The 26117-nt window shown below is 38.3% G+C and overlaps 1 protein-coding gene across 13 annotated transcripts in view; it reads left to right on the forward strand.

Moving 5' to 3' along the window:
- The window catches only part of MYO5A (myosin VA), a 195604-nt gene that overhangs the window by 89509 nt on the left and 79978 nt on the right, over positions 1–26117 (forward strand). For all 13 annotated transcript variants that reach the window (XM_043555398.1, XM_043555402.1, XM_043555404.1 and 10 more), the window contains exons 6-11: positions 2547–2690; positions 10787–10868; positions 11220–11327; positions 13063–13169; positions 20585–20850; positions 21482–21563. In XM_043555398.1, the coding sequence (XP_043411333.1) occupies positions 2547–2690; positions 10787–10868; positions 11220–11327; positions 13063–13169; positions 20585–20850; positions 21482–21563 (789 nt within the window). The remainder of the gene's footprint in view (positions 1–2546; positions 2691–10786; positions 10869–11219; positions 11328–13062; positions 13170–20584; positions 20851–21481; positions 21564–26117) is intronic.

Genomic DNA, 26117 nt, shown 5'->3' on the forward strand with positions numbered 1-26117 from the left:
CTGGGATAATGAGCGTCCTACATTAACATCACAGCCCAGTGGCTAAGGGGATTTCCACATTATCCTCTAGAAAGCAAGCTCATCCTCAGCATAGGCTCCTTTGGCAAAATACAAATGAGGCACAGAGAAATGAATCTTTTTTGCTCATTTTTTCATGTTTTCTTTTCCTCCTTTTCTCTAGGAAATTTTCATCCTAAGATGGGGACAGGGAAATATTCTTGGGGCATACTGGATCTTAATAGTTCTTTTACATCTTTAATAACCATAGTTGAAGACTTTTATGTGCTTTTAGTAAAGAGGAGGAACTCACTCAACACTTCACTGAAATCAGTAGTACAATCAAGACCACAAAACTTTTCCTTAGAAGTTTCTTGCTAACTGAAATGAAAATAGCATTAAGGGGGTCTGTTGTAAATATAGTACTTAAAAGGCAGAGGGAGCAATTAGAGGGAATGAACAAAAGGTATTGTTTGTATATAGGACCTTTCCTTACCAGGTTCAAGGCTTAGCATCATATAGTTTTAGTTTTGAAAAGGACCCTGGAGCTCATGTCACCTAGGCAGTTTACACTTGGAGTCACTAGCATTTCTCAGAGGATTAAATGTTGGCAAGTTGGTAACAGGGCCTGGTCTAATACCCAGATCTTCAGACTTCTATTTCATTTGCTTCTTCTACCATTCTTTGCTCTATGTTTAAATACATTTCACTCAAAGACAGAGGGGAGGAGTTTGTTTCAACCCTGGCCTACTCACTGCAGATTCTCATAGAGTGTAGTGCTGTTTTGACAGCTTGGCCGCTCTGACTCCCACTCTGAGTAGATAGGAGAGAGCTGGCATCTGGAAGGTGGAATAGAGTCAGGGAGGAAGGAGTGGCTGTGGCGCCCCCTTCCCCAGCTTCCTTAGTTGCTGGCAGAAAGGTGCTTGGGACAGTGCCTGGTAAACACTCGGTGGCTATTACTGCCATTGCCATAATTACTACATCGTCTTCCTCTGCTCTGTGACAGAGTGGTGAAAGAAAATCCTGCTTTATCATTAATTTCCTTTTCTAAATAAAATAAAAATAACTGGAATATATGGAGATTTTTTGGTTGTACTTTTCATGCCATCAAGAAAGGGAATATCTAAGTAAATGTATTGTTAAATTATCTTAGGCTATATTAGTTCACTCTTATTTTGCTTGGAAGATAGCTTTCCATCACTCTTTCCATTTAAAATGTTAATCTGAAATATAGCAGTGTTCTCACTGCCAAAGCAAAATAGAACAATATCTGCCTTGTATTTCACAGAGTGAAAATGTGCTTTCTTTGATCAGAGAATCTAATGTGTTGATTTTTTGTGGCTATGTTATTACTGTTTTCATCACTTATATTTGTATTGCTTTTTTAATACACCAGAGCATTTTCACGCCTTTCTCTCTGCTATGACTTTAATATATTAATTCTGATAGTCTTAGGCTTTGTACAAGTAAATGGTATTAATCGTATGTGAAATTGTTTATTAAACATTTAATATATGCATTATGTGAACACTTGGTTTTCTTACTACACTTGTTTTTTGCTTTGCCTTGAAACAAAACTTTATGGAAGCATGTTACCTAAGTCAGAAAGTAGTACGTATGAGGGGCATCTGGGTGTCTCAGTCAGTTAGGCATCTGACTCTTGATTTTGGCTTAGGTCATGATCTTGGCTCAGGTCATTACCTCATAGCTGTGAGACTGAGCTCCACGTCAGGCTCCATGCTGAGCATGGAGCCTACCTGAGATTCTCTGTCTTTTCCTCTGCCCCTCTTCCCCATTCTCAAAATAAATAAATAAACATTGAAAAAAGTGGTACGTATGTTACCTTAATTTTTATAGTTATATAAAAAATTAGCAGAAAGTTACATTCTATGAATTCTATAGCAGATGTTTTGCAAGATAGAGAAAACTATCAAATTCCAAGGGCAGATTTTAGTATGTCTGGTTTCAGAAAATGGCTTTGAATTGAGTGGGTAATTATTAATACTCTGCTAATAAACAGTCCAACTAGGCCTTTGTTGTCACAGGGTAAAATGATAGAAACTTCTAGCTAATGAGGCTCTGAACACCGGAATAGCATCTCCATGAAAATATTAATTTGTCTTAACCAGCTTATTTATATTACACAGCCCAAGTTTTTCAGGAAATCCAAACCCAAGTGTATAACTAAGAGGTCTTGCCTTGGCAGCCCCCATTCCCATCCGTTTCTTTCCTTGTTGACTTCAATGAGCGTGTTCTGATACCACAAATGGTGTGAAAATCCCCTAGCCACTGTGCTCAGGTTTGCTGTTTCTGAAAATAATTTGTGAGAGAATAACAAGACAGATATGAACTATTAGTGAGTATCTGTGTGGTTGCACAGTGGGCAAAGCATACCCTGGTACCTGCAGGGGCAAAATTGGTTCTGTTCTTAAAAGAATCAGTTATAAAGGGTTGTGTTCTATTCTGTCTTTTCTCTCCCTGAACAAACTCTGTAAATGTCATGTCATGAACTATACTTCTAAAATATTATTTTTCCCTTTGCTTCTTAGTCCATTGGAAATGCTAAGACAACCAGGAATGATAACAGTAGCCGTTTTGGGAAGTATATTGAAATTGGTTTTGATAAGAGATATCGAATCATTGGTGCCAATATGAGAACTTACCTTTTAGAGAAATCCAGAGTGGTATTCCAGGTAAGCTGGGCAGATACCCATAAGTACTTGTATTAGATTGCCAATTTCAGAGCTCACGCTTGCTGGTGTGCATTTTTTTTAACTATTTTTTTTTTAGCGTTTATTTATTATTCAAGGAGAGACACAGAGCATGAGCAGGGGAGGGGTAGAGAGAGGGGGAGACACAGAATCTGAAGTAGGCTCCGGGCCCTGAGCTGTCAGCACAGAGCCCGACGCGGGGCTTGAACTCACAAACTGTGAGATCATGACCTGAGCCGAAGTCGGTCGCTTAACCAACTGAGCCACCCAGGTGCCCTGCTGGTGTGCATTTAATTTGCAGATAACTCTTGAACTTATAACTTATAAGTCTTGATAACTTATGACAATATTACTACAGACCACATTTGGACCACAGTATGTAAAATGGTACCTGTCAGAGGCAGGACAGTACCTATTAGACTAATAATCTTTGGGACTCAGCACTGGTCTAGGTTTAATGGTTTTGACTTTTCCTACAGATGCTGGTAGGGTAAGCTTATTTAAAAAAAGGTGCTTTTAGTTTAGTCTTAACTCTCATATTTCCCAGTTGATAGGGAAGACATTGGGATATGCTTTCAGTGACTTACAGTTTGAACTCAGTTCCTTGTCCTTTTAACCTTCCTTCTCCTCTCTTAGAATATATTGTTTAGATAGAATAATGAAAGTTAAAAAATCTTCTTTACCAGGGGTGCCTGAGTGGCTCAGTCGGTTGAGCATCTAGTTCTTGGTTTCGGCTCAGGTCATGATCTCATAGTTTGTGAGTTCGAGCCCCACGTCAGACTCCATGCCAACAGTGCAGAGCCTGCTTGGAATTTTCTCTCTCTTTTCCTCTCTCTCTCTCTCTCTCTGCCTTTCTCTCTCTCTCAAAATAAATAAATTAATTTAAAAAATCTTCTTTACTAGACATAAGCCCCCTTTGGGCATCAAACCTGACCTTGAGGACACACTATTTTTTAGTCAACTGAATACACTACAGAATTCAAGGATTTGGTGGTGGTAGAGTATAAGGATTCAGTTTTACTACGGTTGTATTTTTTTTAAAGTATGTATGTAGAAAAAGGACTGTCAGGAAATACTAAGAAATGATATTAGAATTGTACATGATTTATTTTCTATTTTGTAAAATACTGATGTTAAAATATATAAACTAAAATGATATGGATGGTGTAGTACATTTGTGGATTTCTTACAAACAACCACAGTAGGTGATCTATTCTGACATATGGCAAAGATGGAATATTCTTTTTCATTTAAAGTGTTAAGTAGTGGGAGCACCTGGGTGGCTCAGGTGATTAAGCCTCCTACTTCAGCTCAGGTCATGATCTCATGGTTTGTGAGTTCAAAACCCATATTGGGCTCTGTGCTGACGGCCTGGAGCCTGCTTTGGATTCTGTGTCTCCCTCTCTCTCTTCCCCTCCCCTACTCACATTCTGTCTCTCTTTCTCTCAAAAATAAACATTAAGGGAAAAAAATTTTTTTAAAATAAATAAATAAAGTGTCAGGAAGGGGCGCCTGGGTGACTCAGTTGGTAGAGCCCCTACTCTTAACTTGCACTCAGGTCATGATCTCACAGTTGAGCCCACGTCAAGCTCTACACTGACAGCATGAAGCCTGCTTGGGATTCTCTCTCTCCCCCTCTCTCTGCCTTTCCCTGTGCTCACTGTCTTTCAAAATAAATACACATTAAAAAAATAAAGTGTTAGGAAGACTATGACTTTGAAAGGTACTGTGAGAAAATACTGAGTACAGGTTTCCCCCGCTATCCAAAAGCAGATTGTTCGTATGAAAACTTTTGTAAGCTGAAATGGTATAAAGCAAAGAAAAAATACCATTAATTTACATGGAAAAGTTTTTGAGCATTGCTAGACCCCAAAAGTAACCGCTCTTAGGCTTTTCTGATGCCTTGGGACACATCTTGCTAATGGATGCACAAAATAAGTCAAGATGAAGCACAGATGTTCACAAACACAGTTCAGAGGTATGGCAGGGTGATGCTGAGATGCTCAGCGTAGTTCCCTGCCAAGGAGCTGGGCGGGGCCACCCTCGCTGCTCTGGGTGTGTGCTGCCTCTAATGGCTCACTGAAAACAAACACTAAACACTGTTTAGCTTTTCTGTAAAAAATCCTCTGTGGATTTCTTTTGGTTAGTGAAACAGGTACTAATGTAGGCCTTTTGCAAAAGTGAAGTGGTATAATGTGAATGTTAGAAGAGCAGAGGAGAAAAGACTTAAGGGAGACCTAGGGAAGATGCCGGTGTAGGAGGATGCTGGGCTCACCACGTCCTGCTGATCGCTTAGATTCCACCCACATCTGCCTAAATAACCCAGAAAACTGCCAGAAGACTAGGAGAACAGACTCTCTGGAGCCAAGTGTAGACAGGAGTCCCACAGAAGAGGGACCCCTCCCACAGGAGACCACCAACAGCAAAGCGAGCTAAGCCTGCCCCTCCCGCCCCTGTGCACCTTGCGGATTCACCCCAGCTAATACGCCAGATCCCATCGAAGCAGCACCACAAGCCTGGCAGTGTGCAAGTAGTCCAGACAGGGGCCACACCACTCCACAGTGAGTCCTGCCCCTGGGAGAGGGGAAGATAAGGTACACACCAGTCTGATTGTGGCCCCAGTGGTGGGCTCCGGGCAGACATTGGGTCTGACTGCGGCCCCGCCCACCAACACAAGTTACTCTGGACAGTACAGGGGAAGTGCCCTGCAGTTTGGAGACACCCCAGGGACTACCCAAAATGACAAAACAAAGAATTCTCCTCAAAAGAAACTCCAGGAAGTAGCGACAGCTAACAAATTGATCAAAAACAATTTAAGCAATATAATAGAACAAGAATTTAGAATAATAGTCATAAAATTAATCGCTGGGCTTGAAAAAAGTATAGAGGACAGTAGAGAATCTATTGCTACAGAGATCAAGGGACTAGGAAATAGTCATGAGGAGCTAAAAACTGCTATAAATGAGGTGCAGAATAAAATGGAAGCGACCACAGCATGGATTGAAGAGGCAGAGGAAAGAATAGGTGAATTAGAAGATAAAATTATGGAAAAAGAGAAAGCTGAGAAAAAGAGAGATAAAAAAATCCATGAGTATGAGAGGAGAATTAGAGAACTAAGTGATGCAATCAAACAGAACAGTATCCAAATAATACGAATTCCAGAAGAGGAAGAGAGAGAGAAAGGGGCTGAAGGTGTACTTGAACAAATCATAGCTGAGAACTTCACTGATCTGGGGAAGGGAAAAGGCATTGAAATCCAAGAAGCACAGAGAACTCCCTTTAGACGTAACTTGAATTGATCTCCTGCATGACATATCATAGTGAAGCTGGCGAAATACAAGGATAAAGAGAAAATTCTGAAAGCAGCTAGGAATAAAAAGCCTTAACTTACAAAGGTAGACACATAAGAGTAGTAGCAGACCTGTCTACTGAAACTTGGCAGGCCAGAAAAGAATGGAAGGAAATCTTCAATGTGATGAACAGAAAAAATATGCAGCTGAGAATCCTTTATCCAGCAAGTCTGTCATTCAGAATGGAAGGAGAGATAAAGGTCTTCCCAAACAAACTAAAACTGAAGGAATTCATCACCACCAAACCAGCCCTACAAGAGATCCTAAGGAGGACCCTGTGAGACAAAGTACCAGAGACATCACTACAAGCATGAAACCTACAGACATCACAATGACTCTAAACCCACATCTTTCAATAAGAACACTGAATGTAAATGGACTAAATGCTCCAACCAAAAGACATAGGGTATCAGAATGGATAAAAAACCAAGACCTATCTATTTGCTGTCTACAAGAGACTTATTTTAGACCTGAGGACACCTTCAGATTGAAAGTGAGGAGATGGAGAACTATCTGTCATGCTACTGGAAGTCAAAAGAAAGCTGGAGTAGCCATACTTATATCAGACAAACTAGACTTTAAATTAAAGGCTGTAAGAAGCGATGAAGAAGGGCATTATATAATAATTACAGGGTCTATCCATCATGAAGAGCTAACAATTATAAATGTCTATGTACCGAATACGCGCACCACCAAATATATAAAACAATCACAAATGTAAGCAACCGTATTGATAAGAATGTGGTAATTGCAGGTGACTTTAATACTCCACTTACAACAATGGACAGATCATCTAGACACAGGATCCATAAAGAAACAAGGGCCCTGAATGAGACATTGGATCAGATGGACTTGACAGATATATTTAGAACTCCACATCCCAAAGCAACAGAATATACTTTCTTCTCGAGTGCACATGGAACATTCTCCAAGATAGATCACATACTGGGTCACAAAACAGCCCTTCATAAGTATACAAGAATTGAGATCATACCATGCACACTTTCAGACCACAATGCTGTGAAGCTTGTAAACAACCACAGGAAAAAGTCTGGAAAACCTCCAAAAGCATGGAGGTTAAAGAACACCCTACTAAAGAGTGAGTGGGTCAACCAGGCAATTAGAGAAGAAATTTAAAAATATATGGGAACAAATGAAAATGAAAATACAACAGTCCAAATGCTTTGGGATGCAGTGAAGGCAGTCCTGAGAGGAAAATACATTGCAATCCAGGCCTATCTCAAGAAACAAGAAAAATCCCAAATACAAAATCTAACAGCACACCTGAAGGAATTAGAAGCAGAACAACAAAGATACCCCAAACCCAGCAGCAGAAGAGAAATAATAAAGATCAGAGCAGGAATAATATAGAATCTAAAAAAATTGTAGAGCAGATCAATGAAACCAAGAGTTGGTTTTTTGAAGAAATAAACAAAATTGATAAACCTCTAGCCAGGCTTCTCAAAAAGAAAAGGAAGATGACCCAAATAGATGAAATCATGAATGAAAATGGAATTATTACAGCCAATCCCTCAGAAATACAAGCAATTATCAGGGAAAAATTATATGCCAACAAACTGTTCAACCTGGAAGAAATGGACAAATTCCTAAACACCCACATACTTCCAAAACTCAAACAGGAAGAAATAGAAAGCTTGAACAGACCCATAACCAGTGAAGAAATTGAATCAGTCATCAAAAATCTCCCAACAAATAAGAGTCCGGGACCAGATGGCTTCCCTGGGGAATTCTACCAGACATTTAAAGCAGAGAGAATACCTATCCTTCTCAAGCTGTTCCAAAAAATAGAAAGGGAAGGAAAACTTCCAGACTCATTCTATGAAGCCAGCATTACTTTGATTCCTAAACCAGAGTCCCAGCAAAAAAAGAGAACTACAGGCCAATATCCTTGATGAATATGGATGCAAAAATTCTCAATAAGATACTAGCAAATCGAATTCAACAGCATATAAAAAGAATTATTCACCATGATCAAGTGGGATTCATTCCTGGGCTGCAGGGCTGGTTCAACATTCGCAAATCAATCAACGTGATACATCACATTAATACAAGAAAAGATAAGAACCATATGATCCTGTCAATCGATGCAGAAAAGGCCTTTGACAAAATTCAGCAATCTTTCTTAATAAAAACCCTCGAGAAAGTCGGGATAGAAGGAACATATTTAAACATCATAAAAGCCATTTATGAAAAGCCCACAGCTAACATATCCTCAATGGGGAAAAACTGAGAGCTTTTCCCCTGAGATCAGGAACACGACAGTCATGTCCACCCTCACCACTGTTGTTTAACATAGTGTTGGAAGTTCTAGCATCAGCAATCAGACAACAAGAGGAAATCAAAGGCATCAAAGTTGGCAAAGATGAAGTCAAGCTTTCATTTTTTTGCAGATGACATGATATTATACATGGAAAACCCAATAGACTCCACAAAAAGTCTACTAGAACACATGAATTCAGCAAAGTCGCAGGATACAAAATCAATGTACAGAAATCAGTTGCATTCTTATACACTAATAGTGAAGCAACCGAAAGACAAATAAAGAAACTGATCCAATTCACAATTGCACCAAGAAGCATAAAATACCTAGGAATAACTCTAACCAAAGATGTAAAAGATCTGTATTCTGAAAACTATAGAAAGCTTATGAAGGAAATTAAAGAAGATACAAAGAAATGGAAAAACATTCCGTGCTCATGGATTGGAAGAATAAATATTGTCAAAATGTCAATACTACCCAAAGCTATCTACACATTCAATGCAATCCCAATCAAAATTGCACCAGCATTCTTCTCAAAGATAGAACAAGCAATCCTAAAATTTGTATGGAACCACAAAAGACCCCAAATAGCCAAAGTAATATTCAAGAAGAAGACCAAAGCAGGAGGCATCACAATCCCAGACTTTAGCCTCTAGTACAAAGCTCTAATCATCAAGACAGCATGGTATTGGCACAAAAACAGACACATAGCCCAATGGAATAGAATAGAGACTCCAGAATTGGACCCACAAACGTATGGCCAAATAATCTTTGACAAAGCAGGAAAGAATATCCAATGGAAAAAAGAGTCTCTTTAACAAATGGTGCTGGGAGAACTGGACAGCAACATGCCGAAGAATGAAACTAGACCACTTTCTTACACCATTCACAAAAATAAACTCAAAATGGATAAAGGACCTGAATGTGAGACAGGAAACCATCCAAACCCTAGAGGAGAAAGCAGGAAAAGACCTCTCTGACCTCAGCCGCAGCAATTTCTTACTTGACACATCTCCAAAGTCAAGGGAATTAAAAGCAAAAATGAACTATTGGGACTTCCTCAAGATTAAAAGCATCTGCAATGCAAAGGAAACAACAAAACTAAAAGGCAAGCAACGAAATGGGAAAAGATATTTGCAAATGACATATCGGACAAAGGGCTAGTATCCAAAATCTATAAAGAGCTCACCAAACTCCACACCCGAAAAACAAATAACCCAGTGAAGAAATGGGCAGAAAACATGAATAGAATTTCTCTAAAGAAGACATCCAGATGGCCAACAGGCACATGAAAAGATGCTCAACGTCGCTCCTCATCAGGGAAATACAAATCAAAACCACACTCAGATACCACCTTACGCCAGTCAGAGTGGCTAAAATGAACAAATCAGGAGACTATAGATGCTGGAGAGGATGTGGAGAAACGGGAACCCTCTTGCACTGTTGGTGGGAATGCAAACTGGTGCAACCGCTCTGGAAAGCAGTGTGGAGGTTCCTCAGAAAATTAAAAATAGACCTACCCTATGACCCAGCAATAGCACTGCTAGGAATTTACCCAAGGGATACAGGAGTACTGATGCATAGGAGCACTTGTACCCCAATGTTTATAGCAGCACTCTCAACAATAGCCAAATTATGGGAAGAGCCTAAATGTCCATCAAGTGATGAATCGATAAAGAAATTGTGGTTTATATACACAATGGAGTACTATGTGGCAATGAGAAAGAATGAAATATGGCCTTTTGTAGCAACATGGATGGAACTGGAGAGTGTTATGCTAAGTGAAATAAGTCATACAGAGAAAGACAGATACCATATGTTTTCACTCTTATGTGGATCCTGAGAAACTTAACAGAAGACCATGGGGGAGGGGGAAAAAAGGGGGTTCAATAAGGAGGGAGCCAAACCATAAGGGATTCTTAAAAACTGAGAACAATCTGAGGGTTCATGGTTGGTGGGAGGGAGGGGTGGGTGGGGATGGGTATTGAGGAGGGCACCTTTTGGGATGAGCACCGGGTGTTGTATGGAAACCAATTTGACAATAAATTTAATATTAAAAAAAATAAATAAAGACTTAAGGAACATAATGAAAAACAAAAACAAAAACAAACAAAAAAGAAAAAAAGAACAGCAGAGGATACCTGTTTCCCAAAAACATGGTTTTAGTTTTCCCCAAAGATAATGATCTCTTAAGACAATGGCATATATCAAGCTGTTCTTTACTTCCAAAAACATCATTATCAGATAATTTTTGTTGAATGTAACTAATAGATACATACTCATATATGCACATAGCTAATCATAAAATTTAATAATCATAATCCTATATTAGGAAATTTGGGAAGGGACAACTTATTGCACTGAATTAAATATTAAAATTTTTTGTGATTGAATTTTATGAGTTTTAGGTTAAAATGCTATAATTGAAAACTCTTCTTATTTCAAAGGCAGAAGAGGAGAGAAACTATCATATCTTCTATCAGCTTTGTGCTTCAGCAAATTTACCTGAATTTAAAATGCTGCGATTAGGTATGAATATGGGGTTAAATTTATTGTCCTGGTATTGTTTTCTATTAATTCCCAAGTTCATAAACTTATTTGGTAAAAGGGAGATTATCTCATACTGAAATATTTATGAATAAAATGATAACAAGTCTGTAATTGGCTTCACGATAACCTAGGGATGGAGAAGGGGTGAATGACTGTGTAAATGAAGCAAGATTGGCCATGTGTTGATACCTGTTTGAGTACTGAGTTGGAATCGAACTCCAGACTGTGTACACTTATCTGTGCTATCAGTGCCTCTACTTTAGAGTGGACATAAAGGTAGAAGTCAAAGCTTTTTCATAGACTGCAAATCTTTTTTTTCCTTAATTACAGGAAATGCAAATAACTTTCATTACACAAAGCAAGGTGGCAGTCCTGTGATTGAAGGAGTTGATGATACCAAGGAGATGGCACATACCAGGCAGGCCTGCACTTTGCTAGGTAATGTAATTTTATTTTTGAGCTCTTGTGAGCAGTATCTCTCTGATTTAAACAACCTTTGCTTGGAATATTGGCTTTGCTTTGTATTAGGCTGTGAGTGTTGTTGGGAGATTTAACATTCCTTATAAAACACCTTTGGACATCAAATGGGCACAGAGTTTCTTTTTGGGGTGGTGGGAATTATTCTAAAATCAGATTGTAGTAGTGGTTGCACAAGTAATCACTGAATTGCATACTTCAAACCGTGAATTTTATAGTATGTAAATTATCCCTCAATAAAGCTGTTTAAAGAACAATTTGGGGGCATTAAAGTAAGTAGGACGAACTGTAATTCTTTAAATTTTCACAGAATCTGAAACCTAAAGTAAATGTTATGGTTTCCCGAACAAGCTCACATTTTGTAGGGTTTTTGTTTTTGTTTTTCTGGGGTCTTTTGTGGCTGGGAAACGTGGTGAGCTGGTGTAGTGACAAAACTTTGTATTATATGTAGATTATTCTAACATTTTAAAAATGAGATGTCACTGTCTTGTTTCTGAGATTTAAAAAATGAGGTCTACATGTGAGTAAATTAATCTTTAGAACTCTAATGTACAGCTTTAAGTGGTGGATTATTTATTTTAAAGACCTCAGAATATTAATAACTAAATCATGTGTTGGTATTTTGAGGAATACCATGAGGTGAGCTAATTGATTTAAAAGCGTTGTTAATCAGAGTATGGTACAGAACCATAGTGAAGCTTTCAAAAATTCAGAAACTCAAACCTTATCTCAGACCTACTGAATCAGAATCTGTATGTTAACAAGATCCATTGGTGATTCATATGCATATTTAAGTTTGAAGAATACCGCTTTACTTCTAGGGCTGAATATATTTGTAAATAGAAAATGGCAAATTAATAAAAGCCATAATGTAGGTGTTAATGAAAGCATTCATTATGAGATCAACTCTCAATTACCTCGTATATGATTATATACTTGGAAATAATTTTACTACTTTTACTTCCATATAATTATATCTAATGTTCAGGAAATTCTTACCTTATTGAAGAATGAAGCCAGATCAGATAAAAAGCCAAGGGCTGTAACAGCTGTCTCATCCTGCCTCCTCCTTCAGTTCCTGCTCTAATGCATTTAGATATTCTCTCATCAGGCTGGGAGACAGCACCAACCTGAACACTTCTAATCTTGGGATTTCTTTGACTTATACTTGGTCTGTAGTTAGAAGTAATTAAATAATATGAATCAAAACAGCCTTATTGGGCTGCAAATTGCATTTGGAGTAGAAAAGATAATAATGTTAATAAAATACTTAATTCCAGTGTATGATGGTGATAATTTGTTTAGCATTTACCACGTGTCCCATAGTGTGTTAAGTATACTACATGACTACTTGAATTTTCTCATTTAATGTTCACAGACACCCTTTGAGATACTCACTACTATTCCCATATCTCAAATGAGAAAACAGAAACAGAGAAGTGTGATAGTACCTGCCCATGTGAGATGGCAGGTCAGGAGCAAAGCCAGGCCTTGAGCCCAGTCGTTGCTCCACAGCCTGTGCTCTCAACCTTGCTGCTGAACTGTGATACATGTTAATGTCAGTAAAGGTGAAAGTGTTGTTAATGATGACATGTTACTATCTGCACATCTGGCAATATTCAAGAGTTAAAAATAGGCTTAAAATTGTCTGTTGTAATGGTTTGTAATCACTTGTTCATTTACTCTGCTGTTTCAGGAATTAGTGAGTCTTATCAGATGGGAATTTTCCGAATACTTGCTGGCATCCTTCACTTAGGCAATGTTGCATTTACATCTCGGGATTCAGACAGCTGCACAATACCTGTAAGTTCAGAATATGCTTAGTGTGGTAGCGGTTTATTTGTGTTTCAGTTTTGTTGATTCTTTATGGAAGCAGTATATTTGAAGTATCTCTATTAATATTATCAGAGAGATAATTGTTAGAAGGATAAATTACTCCAAGTAGAATCTGGAACTGAAAATAAAGAAATATGGTTGCTAATCCCTGGTGCACAGTGATTGTGTGTGTTAGGGATAGGAGAAGAGAGAACTTGGATACATTTCTGGTCCATATGAACAGAGGTGGGAAGTATTAGATGTGAAAGTTGGATTGGGGCCATCTAGAGAGAAGGGTTTATTTGGCCTATGGCACAAGTACTAATAATTGAAAATTTTGTGTCTTCAGCTGTGGAATTGTAATACGGTTTAAAAGTTATTGAGGAAACTATTAGTAGTAGTTACTCCTGGGAAAATGAACTAGATGGCTGGGGGATAGGGTGTCTTCACGAGGATTTGCATATTCTTCCCCACATAGTGATAACTGCATCTGAGAATTAAAACCCAATTCCATATGTGAAAACAATTGTTTAAATTGTAACAAAATCTGACAGTCTGATTATCCTCATTGGGCATTTATGATTTGCTGATCACCACCATCAAATCTTTCTCTCTCTCTCTCTCTCTCTCTCTCTCTCTCACACACACACTATATTTTTAGGTGTTTTTTAATTTTATTAAACTGGAGGGAGTTTTGATATAATTAATTGTTATTTCATCCTGCTTTCTCAAGATTGTGATAGGAAACAATGTTAAGATTTATGTTTCACTGTTTAGATACCCAAGTTGATATTAGCAAAACTATGTGTAAATTAATTCATGTGATTTAGACTTTAGTTTTGAAATATATGTTTCAGTGTCTCTGCCTGGATCCGATCCCAGCTTTACTGTTTACTCACACTAGGTTTTTTGGTGAGTTACTTAGCTTCTCTGAGCCGTCGTTGCCTCATCTGTAAAATGAGACATTCTTTTCCAGCGATTTTTGACTAGGTACTCTGATTGATCTTCATACTGGATAAATTATGTGCATATTTTTTAAAGATTTCATTTTTAAGTGGTCTCTACACCCAGTGTGGGGCTTGAACTCACAACCCCTAGCCAGATCAGGGATTTCATGCTCCATTGACTAAGCCAGCCAGGATAAATTATATATTTTTTAAAAATTTAGTAAATATGTAAAAACTACTCAGATGTCAGAATTTAGTGAAAATAGGAACTATGAGAAAGGAGAACCCTGAAGTTAGGACTCGCCATAAGGTATTTGCTGAACCCAGGGACCTTGAGCTTTTGTTTTCGTAGCCAAGTTGAGTTCAGAAGACAAAACACAAAGTCTAGGACTCATATAAACAGGGGAACTCCTGACTAAAGCTGAGACCCTAAATGAGAAACTAGTAATAAGCTTGCCCACCACCTATTCCAAGAGTACAAAGAAAAGGTAACTGGTTTGAGCAAGCCTTGGTGCTAAGTGAAGGAGGAGAAATAGTTCCCTAAAGATTTGCAACAATGAACTGACCCTCACACTTCCTTCCAGACTGATTTTGTAATTCCTAGATGGTTCCAGAAAGCTAAACACAGAAAACTTAGCTTAAATTGGTCCTGGACTGATGGTGCCTTAGATGGCTGACAGAAGCACATGCAAGTCTACTTTGGATGATCCACCTTCAAACCAGGCCTCAGTGGAGTCCCCTGAGAAAAGTTACAAGAAATATTGGCTCACAGTCAAAAATCACAAATTCCACAAGGAAACAAAATAGAAGGAGCTAGGTGAAACAACAGATAAGAGTCAGACCTATTTGGAATGCTGAAAGTAATTAATAGCAAATTTGACACAACCGAGGAGAGAACTGATGAGCTAGAAGAGACATATAAAGAAATTTTCCAGAATGCATGACAGGACTCAGAGATGGAGCACTTAAAACAGGAGAGATGAAGGATAGAGTATTAAAATCTAATTTTAATCCAATGAGAGTTCCTAGAGGAAAAAAAAAAGAATGAGGCAGATATAATACTTGAAGAGATAATTACTAATAAGTTTCAGAAATTGTGAAAATGACACTAAACCTCAGATTTGGAAAGTCTAAAAAAATCCCAATTAGAAGAAATAAAAAAAAAGTCACCCCTAGGCTCTCCATAATGACACCAAAGGTAGAGAGAAAAATTTTTTCTTTTAAAATTTTTCAGTGTTTATTTCTTTTTGAGAGAGAGAGAGAGAGAGAGAGAGAGAGAGATTGAGAGAGATTGAGAGAGAGCGCGCACAAGTGGAGGAGGGGCAGAGACAGAGAGGGAGTAAGAATCCGGAGCAGACTCCAGGGTCAGAGCTGTCAGCACAGAGCCCCATGTGGGGCTCGAACCCATGAACTGTGAGATCATGACCTGAGCCAAAGTCGGACCCTTAACCGACTGAGCCACCCAGGTGCCCCAAGAAAAATCTTAAAATAGGAAGAGATAAGACATACTACTTTTGAAGAAATAGCAGTTAAACCCATAGCTCACTTCTTAACTAGAGCAATAAGAGCCAGAAAACAGTGTTACTGTCTTCAGTGTTCTAGAGTAACTATTAACTTAATTTGTGTATCCAGTAAAAATATCTTTCCAGGATGATGGAAAAAAAGAAGTATTTTCAGACAAATAGAAATTGGGAGATTTTGTCACCAACAGGGTATTCACTAAAGGAAATATTGAAGGATGATGTGGTTTAAGCAGAAGGAAAGTGATCCCAAGTAGAAGATCTAAAGTCAGAGAATAAATAATGGATCAATAAACTAGAAAAGCATGTGCAAATGTAGGTAAAATTTCATTAATTAAACAGTAATAATAATGAATAGTGTATTGGGCTGGAAAAGACAGAACTCCCCACAAAATACTTAATAGTTACAAAGGGAATGATAGCTCTCTTTACAGTGGAGAAACTTGGCAGACATTTCCTTAATCTCTTGACCACAGTTGACAAGACCAGTAATGAGACCAAACAACATCATTTAACTTATTTTTTTTTTTATTCTTTTTGTTGTTGTTGTCATTTGCTTTTAAAAATCCTCTAATGGGGGGAGCCTGGGTGGCGCAGTCGGTTAAGCGTCCGACTTCAGCCAGGTCACGATCTCGCGGTCCGTGAGTTCGAGCCCTGCGTCAGGCTCTGGGCTGATGGCTCAGAGCCTGGAGCCTGCTTCCGATTCTGTGTCTCCCTCTCTCTCTGCCCCTCCCCCGTTCATGCTCTGTCTCTCTCTGTCCCAAAAATAAATAAATGTTGAAAAAAAAAATTAAAAAAAAAATCCTCTAACGGTATTTCTTTATTTCTCTGGTTTGTAGTTTATAGTGAACATGTTTTTAAGTTTTTTATCTTAATTCCAGTATAGTTAACATACAGTTTTATATTAGTTTCAGGTATACAATATAGTGATTCAACACCTCCATATGACACCTAGTGCTCATCACAAGTGCACTCCTTAACTCCCATCACTTATTTCACCCATCCCCCCATCCACCTCCCCTCTGATAATCAGTTTGTTCTGGCTTGTTTCTGTCTCTCTTTTTTTCCTTTATTTGTTGTTTCTTAAATTCCACATAGGAGTAAAATCATGTGGTATTTGTCTTTTTCTGACTGACTTATTTTGCTTAGTGTTACACTCTGTAGCTCCATCCATGTTGTTGCAAATTGCAAGATTTCATTCTTTTTCATGGCTGAATAATATTGTGTGTGTGTGGGGGGGGCACATGTTCCTTATCCGTTCATTAGTTGATGGACACTTGGGCTGTTTGCATAGTTTTGGTATTGTAAATAATACTGCAGTAAACATAGAGGTGCATGTATCCCTTCAAATTAGTGTTTTTGTATTTTTTTGGTAAATAGTAGTGCAATTGCTTGATCATAGGGTAGTTCTATTTTTAACTATTGAGGAACCTCAATACTGTCTTCCACAGTGGCTGCACCAGTTTGCATTCCTACCAGCAATGCATAAGGGTTCATTTTTCTCCACATCCTTGCCAACACTTGTTGTTTCTTCTATTTTTGATTTATAGCCATTCTGACAGGTATGAGGTGATATCTCATTATAGTTTTGATTTGCATTTCCCTACTGATGAGTGATAATGAGCATCTTTTCATGTGCCTATTGGCCATCTGGATGTCTTCTTTGGAAAAATGTCTGTTCAGTATCATATAACTTCTGATATGGTGCACTGAGAGGGTAGCATCACTTCTCTGGTATTCCTGCCAAGAAGGCATGACCCAAATCTAATCATGAGGCAGCATCATACAGACCACATTGAGGGATATACTATTCAAAAATGTCAAGGTCACAAATGAAAGACAAAAAAAAGAACAAAGTCCTGTTCAGATTAAAGGAGGCTAATGAAACGTGGCAACCAAATTCAGTGTATGAACTTAGACTGGATCTTAGACTATAAAAATATCTCCCCCACCCCTGCATAGAGATTGATTAGATCAATCAGGGAGAAATGAATTAGATCTATAGGTTAGATAATAGGGCTCCATCATTGCTAATTTTCAAATTTTTTTCATGATACCATAGTTATATAAGATAATATCTTTGGTTTTTAGGAAATGCATACTGAAATATTTAGTACTAAAATAGCATCATGGTTGCAACTTGCTCTCAAAGGTTCTGAAAAATTAATGTGTATGTACATGTATATAAGAGAGGATGATACAAATGTGGTAAAATGTTACTGTTTAGGGAATCTGGGTGAAGGTAATTCTTCCTACCACTGGTAACTTTTCTGTTAGTCTAAAATTAGTTCAGAACAGGGGGATGGGCCCTGAGGAGGGCACTTGTTGGGATGAGCACTGGGTGTTGTATGGAAACCAATTTGACAATAAATTATATTAGAAAAATAAAAAATAAAACCAGGAATCCAGGAATAAAATAAATAAATTAAAATAAATAAAACCAGTTCAGAACAAAAAGTTAAAAAAATAAAATGAATCACCAGCCCCTGCTCCCCTCAAAAACCTACAACTAGAGTGCTAGATAACAATAACTGGTTTAAGAATTCAGCTATATACTTTTGAAATAAGCATTCCTAAAACATAACAGTACAGAAAGTTTGAAAATTAAAAGTTTAGAAAAGACATGCATAATAACTAGGGAAAAATGGCAGAGCCTGTATCAATATTGGACAAAATAGACTTTGTCCAAAAGCACTAGAGATAGAGATAGAGTACTATGTAATGATAGAGATTTTATTCAACAGGAAGATGTAATGGTTCCAAACTTACATGTACTTAAAGGCACAGCCTTAAGATATGTAAAGCAAAAATCAACAGAAACCACAAGAAGAAATAGACATATCTATCATAGTGATAGATTTTTGACTTCTCTCAATTATTAGAGAAGACAAAGAGAAGAGACAGATGTAGAAGGCCAAAAATTAGTAAAACAGAAAATTTGAACAAAGCAGTTTATAGCCTTGATCTAATATTATGGTATAGAATATGTTCAGATAGTACTGATCCAATTCTAAATGTTGTCAAATCATTCATATTTATATGAATGAAATTAGCTGCTTAGTTAAGGGAGTTGTAGCATGCTGTTGGTAATGGTGCTAATTTGTATATGAATTGATGGCTTGAGAGGAGGGAGATGAAAGATGGAAAGGACTGCTTCAGTGGGAAGGGTCAGGAGGTGAGGGTGTCAGGACACCCAGGTTCTTTTTTTTTTTTTTTCAATATATGAAGTTTATTGTCAAATTGGTTTCCATACGGCACCCAGTGCTCATCCCAAAAGGTGCCCTCCTCAATACCCATCACCCACCCTCCCCTCCCTCCCACCCCCCATCAACCCTCAGTTTGTTCTCAGTTTTTAAGAGTCTCTTATGCTTTGGCTCTCTTCCACTCTAACCTCTTTTTTTTTTTCCTTCTCCTCCCCCATGGGTTTCTGTTAAGTTTCTCACGATCCACCTAAGAGTGAAAACATATGGTATCTGTCTTTCTCTGTATGGCTTATTTCACTTAGCATCACACTCTCTAGTTCCATCCATGTCGCTACAAAGGGCCATATTTCATTCTTTCTCATTGTCAAGTAGTAATCCATTGTGTATATAAACCACAATTTCTTTATCGATTCATCAGTTGATGGACATTTAGGCACTTTCCATAATTTGGCTATTGTTGAGAGTGCTGCTATAAACATTGGGGTACAAGTGCCCCTATGCATCAGTACTCCTGTATCCCTTGGGTAAATTCCTAGCAGTGCTATTGCTGGGTCATAGGGTAGGTCTATTTTTAATTTTTTGAGGAATCTCCACACTGTTTTCTAGAGTGGCTGCACCAATTTGCATTCCCACCAACAGTGCAGGAGGGTTCAGGACACCCAGGTTCTAATAACAACCCTGTTATAAATTGGCCACGCGATGTTTGACAAGCTGTCCTCTTGGATTTCATTTAAAAGATAGCAAAGTTCATCCTGCCTATTCTCCGAGAATGTCATCGGATTCAGTTGAAACATTCTAGTGAAGATGTTAAAAAATATAATGCACTCATAAGGATTAAATTAAACAAGTATTTATTGAATGTCTGCTCAATGCAAGGCCTACAGAAGACATTGTAGGGGATAGGGACATGTAAGTCATTAAAGAGATTCCAGTCTGAGAAGTCATGCAAGTTACCTGTTTCAAACCCTTCAATAGTTTCCCTTTGCTCTCAGGATAAAGACCAGCCATGGTGTAGCCTCTGCCTGTCTCTCTGGTTTCAACTCAGACATTTTCTCCCTCATTCAGCTTCATTCTCTCATACTGCTAATTTCTCTCCAACCACAGGATTTGTATACCAGCTGTTCCCTCAGCTTGAAGACCCTTTCTTCACCCTTTCACTGAGTCACTGCCTTCCTTCCCATCCTTCAGATCTCAACTCTGTTTCTCAAGGCAACAGGCCCCTGCCTCTTGAATAGGGCATGCTTTTTTTTACATGGAATCATAGTATAGTGCCCTTGTTCTTTGCAGTGATTTTATGTTTTAGGGAGCAATCATTTGATTAATATCCATATCCCTTAGTGACTGACAATAGGGGCCATGTCTGGTTTTATTTACTGGCATATCGTCGGCACTCAGTAAATATTTGTTGACAGGCTGACAGATCTTCTGATCAACTGACTGAATGAAGGTGCCTGAAGACAGTTAGAAACAAATGCTGTGAAGAGACAAAGGAAGAGATAGTTTGTGAAATGAGTCCTAAAATAGACTGTAAAATGCTGCCTAGATGCTGGTTTGATTGATGATTGTGATTATCACTGATCAGCTTCAAGTGATCTGGACATTCATTATAACAAAGTTGCTGGGTTTTTTTTTTTTTGTTTTTGTGGTTCTTTTTTGTTTGTTTTGTTTTGTTTTACCTCATTTTAGTGTTTTCTAGTAAATTCTATTGGAAATAACCCACTCTCTTTTGTCAGCCCAAGCATGAACCTCTCAGCATCTTCTGTGACCTTATGGGTGTGGACTATGAAGAGATGTGTCACTGGCTCTGCCATCGGAAACTGGCTACCACCACGGAGACATACATCAAACCCATATCCAAGCTGCAGGCCACAAATGCCCGTGATGCTTTGGCCAAGCACATTTATGCCAAGCTCTTTAACTGGATTGTAGATCATGTCAATCAAGCCCTCCATTCTGCTGTCAAACAGCACTCTTTTATTGGAGTGCTGGACATATATGGGTAAGTATATTTGGCTTAGCGGTCTGCCACAGACATTTCTTTCTAGAGATTACCTAGTAACTCTAAGTGGCTATTAGATTCTGTCTCCTACTGGTAAGGAGAAAAGAACATTAGAAGAGCATTTCTAAAAATCTTATTTCATTTGGTAATTTGCCTTCTCTGGGTACCATCTTTTAACTGTTAAAACTTTTCCTGTATACTTGTGCTTTTTGATGCCTAATATTTTTATTATCTTGTGTAGTTTTGCAAAAGAACCTATGAGATCTCTATTCCCATTTCCCCTTTCTTATGTGAGTGTGAATCTGTAAAGTGACAGGAGCAATTGCTTTGTCGTAATTCTGATTGTTCCCCCACTTGGGGATGAATTAGCCCTCAAAAACTCAAACTGTTGAACACCTCTGCATGCTGGACCCTTAAAAAGAAAATCTCTCTGCTACATGGCTGATGCTTGTCTGCTGGGTACAGAGTCCATATTACTGACTTATAGATCTTTATCTTCACTGATGTGGAAAGAAAGTTTTACAATGTTAGAAAATTTCCCACTTCTTTCTTGCTAATGTGTATATTTTAAATAGTTTAAAAAACTATTTGTTTCTTTTTCTCTCTTCACATAATATTTTCGGTTTTACAGATTTGAAACATTTGAAATAAATAGTTTTGAACAGTTTTGCATAAATTATGCAAATGAAAAACTACAGCAACAATTCAATATGGTAAGAATTTTCTTTTTTAACTAATATCCTACCATAAATTATTCTTTTGAATTTTACTCTGTCTTTAAAGTCTGGTTTCTGAAGTGAAGTTGTAAATTACAATTATTATCTGGGGTTTAGAACAGCTGAGGTGATGAGGAACTTATGATTAATAAGTAAGTGCAACACCAGAAATATGTTTATGGCCCAGATAGGATTCAAAGTGATCTTTATATTATAGTCTGAGTATAGTGAAAATTTGGTCAAAATAAATTGAGTGAGGTATGCAGGAAGTATGTTAGGTAGTAACATAGGCAGTATGAAGTTCTGAGCCCAGGATATCCTTCAGTGTGTTGTTCCTATGGAGTTAGGACTATCTTAACTCTTACTTGCTGTATCAGCAAAATGCCAGAATAAAAAATCAGAATACATTCTCTTTTGTACATATTTTTTTACATATGCTGTTTTACATATTCTCTTCAGCAGTCTGAGACATTCACCAGGACAATGGCAATGGGAATATTTTGAGAGAGGCTCTTGTGGAGTAGTAATGTCAAATATCTTCAAACATTATCATGGTATTGGGGGATTTCAAGGTATTTAAAAATGAGGGACGGTAGATTATAATAGTGAAGAGCAAAAAGTAGACCCCCAAAAGTAAACTGCTTGCATTGGAATCCCCTTCTCTGTTGATTACTCAAGGGACCTTGGGCAGGTTAATTGACCTTCCTGGGCCTTAGTCTTCTCATATATATAATGGGGATGATGATCATACTTACTATCATGGTTGTATAGATTAAATGAGTTAGAATATGTAAAGTGCTAAGCAGATGCAAGGCACAGTTCTAACAGCAAGATTAGGGATGGTTATTAGTACTGATGAAAGAGGATATTAAAAATGAGCCACCTATAGACATTGAAGATGGGAAAGAAGAGAGCTGAATGACAGGAAAAGAGCCTTTAGTATCCTTATCTTATAAAGAGAGAGGCCAAGTGGTATGGTCTATAGTTGATGAGGACAAAAAATAGAAGTTTAAAGGTATTATTTTAAATTACAAAATTAATAAAAATCAAAAGAAGATCTAAAGGTAGCAATATTTGGAGGACAGGAGAGGAGCAGTGGAGAGGTGATATATATGAATTTAGCCTCATCTGTCTCATCAAGAGATCAGTAGATGATTTTTCCAATGAATAAATAAAAGAATAGCAGATAAACATATTCTTTAGAGGTTAAGTACCAGAAGAAACAGCTAAGGTGTTGTCGAGTCACTTGATTCTTGTGCCAGATGCACCAAAGAATTAGAGACCTGAGACCAGAATGGGGAAGTAGAGTTTATTGAGTAGATAAGTACAGTGCGCTTTGAAGAGAGAAAGTGGGCCACTGCCAGAGCAACAGTAGCAATGGCCCTGACAAGCTCCAGCTGCATCCTTTTAAGTCTGCCTTGTGTACATGTAAATTTGACTTTGACGTTTTTGATGGACAACCGGTGGTTTATATAACATTCTGGCATCTGCGCATGTGTCTACCTGTGATGCCTTCTAATTTTTTCTGTATTATATATTTATTAGTTTCCAATGGGCTTTGTTGTGACTTTGTGTAACCTAAGGGCAAGTTGCATCTTTTGTGTGCATGCTCCGTTCTTGAAAGTCCCCTTGTGGCTTTTGAGCCCGCTCTGTGGCTAGGACTTTCCTGTTCTGTTACCCCTTAGAGGTGGCTCTGAAGGTAGCTCTTAACCCTCTGACGTGGCTCTGAGCCTGTGGCTAGCATCTGCTGTATTTCTTCTCACTCATGCCTGCCTAACTGCTTAACGAAAGGAGTTAAAAATGGTTTTCTCCAGAGAGTGAGACTGAGTTGGGGAGGGATGGGACAAGGGATTGTTGCTTGTTATCACCAAACCTTTAGAATGTTTGATTTTTTAAAAAAATAGTGCGTATGCTCTGATAAAAATTTGGACCATCTTTATTTAGCAAATTAAGCTACTTGGCATAAGGAAATAATGCAGAAGTGATCTTCAAACCTTAGGCTATGACTATTTCCATAAGAATATAATTGGTGTGTTTTTCATCTCTGCATAAGGATCATTAATAAAAACCTACCAGAGACTAATTATTCTGAGTTTCTTCATACTTTGTTTTGTTTTGTTTTTTTAGTTTCTTAATACTTTAATCAGAGCCACAGCCTCTGCTCTTTCCTAGTATGTTTTGGCACAACGTGACTAGAAATACAAAGAACCAACACCGGCCTTCATTAGGGACTGGCTAGTTTGTCTATTTCTCAAGGATGCCCTGTCTCTCTCTGCATGTGTGTTTCTGATTCCCTTGTTTCTCTTTCTCTTTCCCTCTGTCTCTATTGATCTGTTTCTCCTTCTTCTCTCTCTGTTTCTCTCCCTCCCTCTCTCTCTCTCTCTCTCTCTCTCTGTCTCTGTCTCTCTCTCTCTGTCTCTCTCTCTCTCTGTCTCTCTCTCTCTCTCTCTCTCTCTCTCATACACACACACACACACACACACACACACACACACACACCCCATACTGCATCTTAGCTTCTCTCTGCACAGCTGCTCCACTCCCTCTTACTATCAGATGGCATATTCTTCCCTTCTGTTCTGTATATATTTCCTCCCCACTTACTTCAAGCTTCCTGTGAATCTACCAGTGGTTGTATTGCTCCTCTCATCCTCTTAACTCGCTTAGTTCCCATTCATCTTGACTTCTTTCAGCCTCAGCTTACACTGTTAATTGCCTGCTTCCCAGTTCTTAACAGCTGAGGAAGAGATTCTGATTAACTTTGTTCATTTCTTCTTCAGAGATCTCTAGCAATTAACCAGCTGTGACTAGGAACTTGGGGACTCACAGTGAAGAACTTGTCTGCTTTGAGCCACTCCCTTGGTAGGGATTATGAGTGGGGCACTGAGTGTGAGAAAGATGGTGTTTGGCATGTTTAGTGCTTGGAGGCATTACTTTTTGACCAAGGATCTCTTGCCATGTTGAACCTCATGCCAACATTATCTTTTTGACAACTAAGTATCTAAAATTTTTGAGGCCTCATGGACTTTTCCAAATTAGGCAGAGAGATATGGAAGAGAAACAAGCTCTATTTAAAATCTGGAGCACTGTTTCTGTTGTCATTGTGGAGACTGCATATACATTATTGAATTAAAAAAAGACATGGCTCATTGTTTTGGGAAATATTGGTACCATCAGTCAGGGTATCCTGCTGACACCTGGTGTCCCATTTGCCTTCTCATTCATCAAAAGAACAGAAGAAATTTACTTTCTGATTAACATGACATAAATATTCTTATGGATGTTTGTTTTTTTAATTACTAAAGCTTATTGCAGCTGGTAAATGCTGCAGGTGAGCCAGGAAGGGCATTATAACAAGTACAGAATAAAGTGAAAAAATTCCAGGTGCATAAGGAAAATATGTTTGAGAAATCAGAGTGACACCTAAGTTTCATGGGGTTTGGGGTCCTAGAAAATATGTTGTATGGACATAGCCACAGAGGGCTATTCTTTCCAGAAAAAAACATCAAGATGTACGAGAGAACAAGGGACACAAAAGAGACAAAGGAAAGCAGAAACCCCCAACAACGATTGAGTCAAGGCCATTAACATCTTAGAAAGATTAGAAGTTGTGGGTTGCTGCATTGGGCAGCCCGAAGCAAGAACTGTACCAGTGGTTGGCTTGCCCTTCTGCCTAGACTAACTTAACTACCATTCATCTGCAGAGCTCATGTCACACAGTAGCTTTTCCTCAGGAAAGCATTCCCTCCCCTCTCCTGTGTTCCCCCCACCCCCACCCCGTGTCCAAACTAGATAAGGACTCTTGCTCCCTTATTTTGAATTATTTTCCTTTGTAACACTACAGTTTCTGATCCCATGTGATTATTTGATTTCTATCTGATTTTCCACTAGTCTGCAAACTCTGTGAGGTCAGAACCCGTGTCTACTTTGTTAATGGTGTGTGGTAATTGCACATAGAGAAGGTGGATACTTATTTTTGTCTGAACGAGTAAACGAAGATAAGCAGTGGTGAGGTTGGTGGCCAATGCTTTTAGCAGAAACAGTGGTACCTTGCTACTTGTTGCAGCTGCTTGCAGCAGTGGATGTAGAATCTGGAAAAGTGAGCTGTAGATTCCCTGATGTGGAAAATAATGGAGGCAGACACAAAAGACTGTTAGCTAATTCTGAGGCACATGAACTTCAATATCACCATCCCTTAAGAGCATTACTTCCCCATGCTGTAAGCATCGCCCAGTGTGGTTTAGTAGTCTAAGGGGCATCTGCTCTGCATGGTTGTTCAAGCCAGCTATGGCATTGTTAGAAGCACTGTGCAATAATTTGAGGCCAAAAAGTGTATTGTGCAGTGTTGGATGTATACATACAAAAAATAAATTAAAAAGACTGCTACATTTGTCAGCTATTTAACACATCCACATATCTAGATTTACTTGTTCACCAAGAATCGTTTACAGCTGAAATTTTACTGTCTCTCATTTTTATTTGCTTCTTATTATTGTTCTCTGTGTGTCAATCATGTTTCTCCCATGAAATTATTATTGTTGGAAGCCATGG

Source organism: Prionailurus bengalensis, chromosome B3, assembly GCF_016509475.1.
Source record: "Prionailurus bengalensis isolate Pbe53 chromosome B3, Fcat_Pben_1.1_paternal_pri, whole genome shotgun sequence".
Classification (NCBI taxonomy): domain Eukaryota; kingdom Metazoa; phylum Chordata; class Mammalia; order Carnivora; family Felidae; genus Prionailurus; species Prionailurus bengalensis.